This window comes from Nicotiana sylvestris, chromosome 9 (assembly GCF_000393655.2).
Source record: "Nicotiana sylvestris chromosome 9, ASM39365v2, whole genome shotgun sequence".
In the NCBI taxonomy this organism is placed as follows: Eukaryota; Viridiplantae; Streptophyta; class Magnoliopsida; order Solanales; family Solanaceae; genus Nicotiana; species Nicotiana sylvestris.
This window is the reverse complement of record NC_091065.1, coordinates 136,296,936-136,306,034: the sequence shown is the minus strand read 5'-3', so window position 1 is coordinate 136,306,034 and position 9,099 is coordinate 136,296,936. Positions and strand designations below refer to the sequence as shown.

The 9,099-nt window shown below is 38.0% G+C and overlaps 2 protein-coding genes across 2 annotated transcripts; both read left to right on the top strand.

The window, feature by feature from the left end:
* The first annotated feature begins 1,030 nt into the window (after positions 1-1,030).
* On the top strand, positions 1,031-4,294 carry LOC104246029 (pyruvate dehydrogenase (acetyl-transferring) kinase, mitochondrial-like). The gene is made up of 6 exons (XM_009801762.2): positions 1,031-1,609; positions 2,003-2,261; positions 2,389-2,569; positions 2,796-2,943; positions 3,093-3,315; positions 4,053-4,294. The coding sequence occupies exons 1-6, from the start codon at positions 1,361-1,363 to the stop codon at positions 4,109-4,111; spliced, it is 1,119 nt and encodes a 372-aa protein (XP_009800064.1). The 5' UTR covers positions 1,031-1,360; the 3' UTR covers positions 4,112-4,294.
* A 1,161-nt stretch (positions 4,295-5,455) lies between these two features.
* Positions 5,456-8,069, top strand: LOC104246012 (probable pectinesterase/pectinesterase inhibitor 13). Its single transcript, XM_009801737.2, has 2 exons — positions 5,456-6,915; positions 7,106-8,069. The coding sequence occupies exons 1-2, from the start codon at positions 5,853-5,855 to the stop codon at positions 7,801-7,803; spliced, it is 1,761 nt and encodes a 586-aa protein (XP_009800039.1). The 5' UTR covers positions 5,456-5,852; the 3' UTR covers positions 7,804-8,069.
* The last annotated feature ends 1,030 nt before the right edge of the window (positions 8,070-9,099 follow it).

The window sequence follows — 9,099 nt, the reverse complement described above, 5'->3', positions numbered from 1 at the left end:
TTTACAAAGTGTCGTAAAAGGATTACGATCCTCCAAAAAGACGGGTGGATTTTCCCAAGTTACACCTCGTACCTTTTGCACAAGGCAAGGACTATAGGGTCCATCGAGGCGAGCGTGAAGGGTAAGTATAAACACCCAAGTACCCCTCCACGTGAGTAATGATATAATGACCACCTCTTTACCCTCCCAGTTACAGTCCACCCGGACTATAGATAGTGTTTCCTCAGTAACAGAGCATATGTATCTCCAGGCTCCCTCGCCTTGGTCATGTTGACTAGAGGTATTCTCCACGTTAAAATCGTTCCCGATAGAGCAGCCTCCAGGTACGAAGCTCTTCACGGGGGGCTTTTGAGCCACCTCAGGAATGGCCACCTCGATATCTGTGGCCGGGTTGGAAGATGAAAGAGCAATTTGTTGAGGCACTGACTGGGAAGGTTTTTCCATCGTAATCTGGGAAATATGAAGATTTGAAGATAGGATGAAGGTATGAAGACGGGTTGAATATCCATAGGGAATGTATGAGGATTGAAGATGAAGATATGAAGGTTGAAGGAGCAATGTATGAATATTTGGACAATTTGTAGCACGCAAATCAAAGCAATACAAGTTCATTTTCTGCCTTTTAGCTATTGTTAAAGTTTTGCTCATTTGTTTTGTTCTTCATTCACGACTGGGCTTGAATTGAGGATCCAACCAAGGACGAGGTCGTTAGTTAGTCTAGGTTCAGGCTTTGCCATAATATTGCAACTGGTTTGAACGTTTATTTTATTTCTAACTCATTTATTTAATAATCTTAATTGTTCGTGTTGGATTAAACCACATATCCTTAAAACAAGTACAAATTTAATTGTTACCCAATTTTTGGGTAAACAATGGCGTTAAAATGGATGACCCAAATCACACAGTCAATTATTGGGTCAAAGGGACCCAACAGTTGCTTGTATCAGATTCACTCCGTTGGGGATAGCCGAGCCGAGACCTCATTGCTCAGTCCGACCCAGCCATATGGCCATACCCATCCCTAGGCAACAGCCGCCCGTCTAGCACTTATACTATTCCCATGCCCTTCTCTTTTCTCCCTTATCTGAATTTTGATGGATCTCTCCGCTTTACATCTACTTCCTGACATACCAATAGAGAATATAGGACAAAAAGGAACACACACACTCCCTCTGTGTGGGCAAGACCGACTTTAAAACAAGTGGTAAGTGGACGTGGTGGTCGTGTCAGAAAATAGATAAAAAGGCTCAAAACTTGTGGTTAGTTTTAGCCATGGCGTGGATTGCAATATATGCCAGCAGTTACGCCTCGTAAATACCCAAAATTATACTTCTTTTACTAGTAATTTCTTCAAGATCTCATGGCAGCGAAGAAACTATATGAGTCCTTTTCAAAGGGACTGTTTGAGGAGGTGCAGCGATGGGGTTCCATGAAGCAGACTGGTGTGAGTCTCAAGTACATGTTGGAGTTTGGCTCCACACCAACTGCCCGCAATTTGTTGATTTCTTCTCAATTCCTTCACAAGGAACTGCCTATAAGGATTGCTCGCAGGGCTATTGACCTCCAAAACCTTCCCTATGGCTTATCTCTTAAGCCTGCTGTTCTAAAGGTAGCTTCTTTTCTCTTTCCTCTTTTGCTTGGAAATCTTTGATTATTCTATTAAGAAATTGTTGCTAGGTTTTTAATTTTAAGATGGTTAAACTAATGCGTTCGCTGTCTTAACCTTGTGATTAACTGACGATTTATAGTTAATTACTTAAGATGGTTTACCCTTTTATTTCTTTTTTTTTCCCTTCTACCTCAACAATGTTTCATTCTTTACAATGTGTCTGCTGTTTTCTTCTTAGAGTTCTTATAGCAATATATAACTATTTCCCGTGGCATAAAGCAAAAACCTTGCGAGCTAATTTGTCTTCAATGGTCTTTCTAAATTAGTAAATATATAGTTGAGAGCTGCTGATTACTCCGTTTTCTAAATCTTTGTGCTTGTTTTCTCTATTAGGTCCGTGATTGGTATTTGGATTCTTTCCGGGACCTTAGATCCTTTCCGGATATAAAGGATCAAAATGATGAGTTGGAATTCACACGAATGATTAAAATGATTAAGGTCCGGCACAACAATGTTGTTCCTATGATGGCTTTGGGAGTTCAACAACTAAAGAAAGATCTGGACCTTAAGGTTGATTATAAGGATTTGGATGAAATACACCAATTTCTTGATCGCTTTTACATGTCTAGAATTGGGATACGGATGCTTATTGGTTAGCCTCATCTCTTTCCCGCCTTATATCTACTTGAGTAATACTATTTATACAATGGCTAGATATTTTTAGTAAATTGTGGCAAATATATATGTTTTTTAAAATTCTGAATTCCTGTCAAACTCAGGGCAGCATGTAGCACTACACGATCCTAATCCGCCTCCTGATTGTGTGGGCTATATACATACAAAAATGTCCCCGTTGGAGGTTGCACGGAGTGCTAGCGAGGATGCCCGTTGTATTTGCTCGCGTGAATATGGCAGTGCACCTGATGTCCACATTTATGGGGATCCAGACTTTACATTCCCGTACGTCATTTGCTCCTAATTCATTCCCATTATCCAATATGCTAGACATCTCTCATCAAGCTGTCCATCATTTTTGTTCCATGGGATTCTGTTTGACCTATGTGTTTCCCTTGTGTTATTGGGGTAGCAAAATGTAAATGAATTTGACTCTTGTAGTTGTGGCAAGTTTTGTTTACTTTGCTTTATGCCATATATTTTATTCTTTCTTTTCGGGGATCCATGACAGTTATGTGCCAACACATCTGCAATTGATGGTTTTTGAGTTGGTTAAGAACTCCTTGCGTGCTGTGGAAGAGCGATTTATGGACTCAGACAAAGTTGCCCCTCCTATTCGAATAATAGTTGCTGATGGTCTAGAGGATGTTACCATCAAGGCATGGTCTCTTCTCAAGTGCTTTATTTAAGAACTTATTGTGACGGGACCTTTTTGCTTCTTTGTTCTGGACTTAGTTGTTGCTGGAAGGAGGTCTATCTCACTATTTTCCTTCCCGTTCTTATCAAATCTGGTTCATGTGCTGTGTAGGTTTCAGATGAAGGTGGTGGAATACCAAGAAGCGGCCTTCCCAAAATTTTTACTTATCTCTACAGTACTGCCAGGAATCCCTTGGATGAGCACTCAGACCTTGAAACAACTGATGTAGCTACTCTGTCCACATTGGCTGGTTATGGATATGGACTTCCAATAAGTCGTTTATATGCTCGCTACTTTGGAGGGGATTTACAAATTATCTCCATGGAAGGCTATGGTATGTTACACTACCTCTCGCCCTTTTATGCATGAATTTCAATCTCTAGATTGGTAGACTGGAATAAAGGTTGTTATGGTGTTTTTGTGGCTAATTGTGTAATCGTATTTGCTGATCTATGCCATACAAATAAATGTTTTTACTAAGAGAATAAGTGGCCTTTTTTAGTGGGGCACGCCTATACAAGTTTCAGATTTTGATTACCTCAGAAGAATATAAGTAATCTGGTAATATCTAAAATCCTGTGTGCATGAGGAACGCATTCTTTCCCCTGACACCCCACTTGTGGGAATACACTAGGTCGTTGTTGTTGTATATGAGCAGCACATTCTTTAATGCCTTCCACTAGTGTTGTTAAATTTGGATTAAAGATTTAGGACAAGTGTTGAACCTATTATGGGTGCATCTCACGAGGCATAATATTGTGCATACGCAGCTATTAACCCTGAAATTTGTTTAACTAACGAAGAGGAATGCTTGATAATCTTCTGTTATTGATAAATAAACTTGTAGTATTTTCATCATGCGAAAAGATTTATCTGTGGTGCCCTAAATTCCAGTAACATGACTTATGTGACTTGATCACAAGATTATGGCGAGTCTGTCCGTTTTGAATGGGATTTAATTTAATGTTAATAAAGTGCTTAAGCACTACGAAATAACATTAAATTTAGTTTTGTACAGTAGGGAGTAGTAGTAGTACCTGATGTGCACTTTCTCTTTTTACTGCTTTACAGGTACTGATGCTTATCTCCATTTATCGCGTTTAGGAGATTCGCAAGAACCCTTACCTTGATGTTTGATGTTGGGAGGTTATGTTTGTTGTGAAGACTCTGTAAATATTTCAATTTAAGAACATTAATCCTCGTACCCGGGGATCTATTTATTGATAATACTAATATTAGTACCTGCCTGATGCGCGGAAAAATATTAAAGAATATTAATCAAATTATGTGATTTAATTAGTTTGAGCATGTTATATCATATTGCTTGAATTAAATTTCAGCTCCCTTGTTATCCAGTAAAACATGCTAATAAAAAAACTTATGAAATTAAAAAATATTCTTAGTCTTCGAATAATTTTTCAGTTCTTCATTTTTTTATTACATAATCTATTATATTTAGTATTAGTTTATTTGTTATTATGTCGTTTATTAGCTTGTCACTTCATTTAATATTTTTGTTAAGTAATCTCTTTTTAATATAACATAGATATATGTTTTTCTTACTCCTAAACTTTTTCATTTACTTTTATTCTATTTTCCCTCTTCATTTGTCTAAATTTATTAATATTATTTTGAGTACTTATTTATTATTTTAACTAATTCAAACTATAGATATCTAAACATTATTTCTATTCCCACACTTTGTATAATTTTTTATATCATATTTTAATTGATTATCCTAATTAATAAATTTACCTATAATTATAGTAATATTAATTTTTAAAACCAAAATTGTGAAGTCAAGTTAAAAAATCTATTGAAATTTTAAATAATTATATTTTTGGTGGAAGGGAAGCCTTGGCGGAAGAGGAGCCTTGGCGTAATTGATAAAGTTGCTATCATGTGATCAGGAGGTCACGGGTTCGCGGTGGAAATAGCCTCTTGCAGAAATGCAGGGTAAGACTGCATACAATAAACTGTTATGATCCGCCCTTCCCTGGACCCCGCGCATAGCGGAAGCTTAGTGCATCGGACTGCCCTTTTTTATTTTTGTATTTTACGCAATAAACATCTAAATTTTTCTTCTCTTTTTTTTCCAATATAAAATTTAAGTTTTTTAGTTTCTTAATTTTATTTAATATTTACTTTTTACTTGCAAATTTTTATTATTTGATACTTTTTATTTTTGACTTCATCTGTTAAGATATCAAATATGTGGTATTGTCCATTTTATACATGACTTTTCTCATAATAATTTCAAAAATAATTTCTCATCTAAATTTAATAAGTATTATCTTCTATATTTCTATACCTAATTGTTTTCTCTTTTTTGTTCATTGTCTATCGTTATTACATCATTTGTACTTAGAATTGTTATATCTTATGATATAACTTTTTTATTAGCTTGTCACTTGGCTTCCTTACTTAATATTTTTGTTTTGTATAATATAGATAAAAAAAATTTACTTTTGAAATTTAATTGGTCAGAATTATTAAATAGTCTAAATATATCAATAATATTTTTCTAATTGTAATATCCGCCACGTTAGTGTTCAGTTTAATAACATCCCTATGGCCACAAAAGATCAGCTTGCCTAAACTTAGCCACCCAACATTCCCTGTTTGGCTTTCCTATTTCAGAGGAAATCCATGCATTTTCTATGATAAAAGTGGATGAGACAAAGTGACTAATCAACCTCATTCCCCATGCTTCTTTCCCTTTTCATCGTTCCAACATCACCATTTTATATCCTATTTGCAATTTATTGTTTTGTTTCTTGAGAATAAACCACCAATAAGTAATATACATATTTTCTAATTTGCTTTTCTTTAACTTCAACAAACAAATACATGCACAAAAAAGAATAAATAATGAAAGGGGGAAAGCTTGTTGCATTTGGATTATCGCTTATCGTTGTTGTTGGGGTAGTCATTGCTGTTATCGTTGGCACTAATCGTGCCAACAACGACTCTTCATCCCATGATGACAAGGACGATAAGGTGCTCGCTACCACTTCCAAATCCATTGCTTCCGTTTGTTCCCAAACGGACTATAAGAAAGCCTGTGTGAATAGCCTTAGCTCCATGGCCAACAACCAAAGTGCCACCCCAAAGGACTTTATCGAGAAAGCCATTGAAGTGGCCATTCAGGAAGTTAGAGCTGGAATGGAGAGGTCTGCTTCCATTGGCAAAGCAGAGGCACATGATTCCTTGCAAAAGATGGCCACTGAAGATTGCAAGGACCTATTGCATTTTGCCATCGATGAGCTTCAAGCATCCTTCTCCTCAGTAGGCGACAACGAACTCCATAATATTGCTGACAGGGAAATAGAGCTCAAAAACTGGCTCAGTGCTGTCATCTCTTATCAACAAACCTGCATGGATGGTTTCACTCAGCCAGAACTTAAAAATGCCATTTCTACCTCCCTCTTAAATGCTACACAGCTCACCGATAATGTTCTTGCCATTGTCGCTACAATCAGTGAAATCCTTTCCGCATTTAATATCCCCATTGGGAACTCGTCTAATACATCATCAGCAACAACAGCAACATCCCGACGATTGCTTGAAGCTAATAACGATGATGAGGAGGCGGTCCACAATACAGAGAATGGATTTCCTGCATGGCTTCCGAGTGGTGATCGGAAACTATTGGCTGCAAGAAACAACAACCCTCAATCACCACCAAACGCTGTAGTAGCTAAGGATGGCTCTGGACAATACAACACCATTGCAGCTGCTCTTGCTGCGTATCCTAAGAACCTTAAAGGCAGATACGTCATATATGTAAAGGCCGGAATTTATGATGAATACATAACCATTACAAAAGATCAAGTCAACATATTCATGTACGGAGATGGACCTCGAAAGACAATAGTCACAGGAAAAAAATGCAACCGTGATGGCGTCACTACTTACCAGAGTGCTTCCTTCAGTGAGTTTTTTAATTTAATTTTTCTCATCCCCTCTGTCTCTTTTCCCATAAAACATGAAAATGAATAAACATTTAAAGATTGCAAAAGAAGAAACAAAAAACATTCAGATAGAATCCAGCTATGTTGATTTCTCGCAGGGACAATAATTTTTTTCCCCTTTGAAACTGACTCGAATTTAATAACATTCAGGTGCCGTTGGAAATGGATTTATAGCCAAGTCCATGGGATTTCAAAACATAGCAGGACCTGAGGGGCACCAGGCGGTAGCCCTTCGTGTCCAATCAGATATGTCTGCCTTCTACAACTGCAGAATGGATGGATATCAAGACACTTTGTATGCTCAAACACATAGACAATTTTATCGCAATTGTGTGGTGTCAGGCACAGTTGATTTCATCTTTGGTGACGCAGCAGCTATCCTCCAGAACTGCTTAATTATTGCAAGGAAGCCAATGGACAATCAACAAAATACAGTGACAGCTCAAGGAAGAACTAATATTCGGGAGACCACAGGTTTAATAATCCAGAACTGCCGCATTGTTCCTGAGCAATTACTGGAACCTGTGCGTTTCAAGATTCCTAGCTACTTGGGACGGCCATGGAAGATGTACTCAAGAACTGTGATCATGGAATCAACTTTGGCAGATTTCATCCAACCTGCAGGTTGGATGCACTGGTCCGGAAACTTTGCCCTTGACACATGTTACTATGCTGAGTATGGAAACCGCGGTCCAGGAGCCAATACCAACAATAGGGTCAAATGGAAGGGATTCAAAGTCATCACAGACAGAAACGAAGCCCTTCAGTTTACAACTGCTCCATTTATTCAAGGAAACCAGTGGTTGGGATCCACCGGTTCCCCATACTACCTTGGGCTGAAAAACTAGGTGACAATGACATGGAGTAGAGCAGTAGAGAGAAGGAACCACATCACCAATAAAATCGTAGAGAGCCAGCCAGCAAGGTTCTAAATTTGTAGTAGTATGTAAGTTTTCCTGCTTTTTGAAGTTAAGGCAGCTAAGAGGGTGAGAGGATGGACCTAAACTGCCATCCCAACCTTTACCTGAACTTGATTAGTTCAAGAATCAACCTACTATACCTTGTAATTGAAAAAAAAAAAAAAAAGCCTACTGTTTCGAAGGCTGTCACAGTATCCATACTCGTTAAACATTGTCCTTTTTTTTGGTTTTCTTTGAATATAACCAGGCATGATATTAGTGTAGCAAAATGCGGTCACTTTTGTTGCGATACAACTCGTCACTCCTAAGAGGCCATCCATGGCCATGGCCAGGAAATGTTCCATCTCAAAACAGTAGCCCAAAGATAATAATTGATTTCAATACCATTTTCATAACCAAGGTCACGGGTTTGAGCCGTGGAAAAAGCCTCTTGTAGAAATGCAGGGTAAGACTGCGTACAATAGACCCTTGTGGTCCGGCCAGGCTACGTACAATAGACCCTTGTGGTCCGGCCCTTCCCCGGACCCGGCGCATAGCGGAAGCTTAGTGCACCTGGCTGCCCCTTTTTCATAACCAAGGAGCTTTTCTCCTAAAGGTGTCATACCAAACAAGGTACGATTTCTGGCCATTTATGCAACAACATAGAACTGATTGTTATTCCAATAATTTGGGATGTTGCAGAAAGACCTAAATTCTTACAGTTTCACATCATAGTAATCAACAATCAACATATGTTGAGAATCTTTTGAGAGACGATAAAATACAAAGCGGGAGACATGATATAGTCTGACCAATGAGAGCACAGAGACAATTTCCACATGATGGAACAATTTGAGTATCTGTATTGGAAGATTGTTAGGCAATGCACTAGCGTAAACTCGGAAAAGGATTAAGACGCAAAGTGGTGGACCAAAATGCCAAGAAAAACTCAAACAACAAAAAAGAGATACATAGATCATAGCCTATCAAGTCAAAATTCGATAGCAAAATGCATTAAGCTTTATATACAGTTAGTTGATTGTATAATTTGAATTCCTTCATTCCCCAAAAAATAACTCCCAAATAACCCAAGCGCTCAATAAAGAGTGAAGTTGCAAGAGGTCAGCAGCCACGCGAAAAAAAAAAAAAGGAATAAAGAAAAACCTGGTACACCATGTTGCTATAGTGCCAGCTAGCCATATAGTGCATTATTTTAGAATCTCAACTCCCTAGGCTAATCATTTA

What these genes read in the sequence shown, in the direction of transcription:
- LOC104246029 (XM_009801762.2), top strand. Translation starts at nt 1,361, where the DNA reads ATGGCAGCGAAGAAACTATATGAGTCCTTTTCAAAGGGACTGTTTGAG. An exon ending in GATCCAGACTTTACATTCCC is followed by an intron (nt 2,570 to 2,795) that starts GTACGTCATTTG and finishes GATCCATGACAG; the next exon opens with TTATGTGCCAACACATCTGC. An exon ending in TAGAGGATGTTACCATCAAG is followed by an intron (nt 2,944 to 3,092) that starts GCATGGTCTCTT and finishes TGTGCTGTGTAG; the next exon opens with GTTTCAGATGAAGGTGGTGG.
- LOC104246012 (XM_009801737.2), top strand. Translation starts at nt 5,853, where the DNA reads ATGAAAGGGGGAAAGCTTGTTGCATTTGGATTATCGCTTATCGTTGTT. An exon ending in TTACCAGAGTGCTTCCTTCA is followed by an intron (nt 6,916 to 7,105) that starts GTGAGTTTTTTA and finishes AATAACATTCAG; the next exon opens with GTGCCGTTGGAAATGGATTT.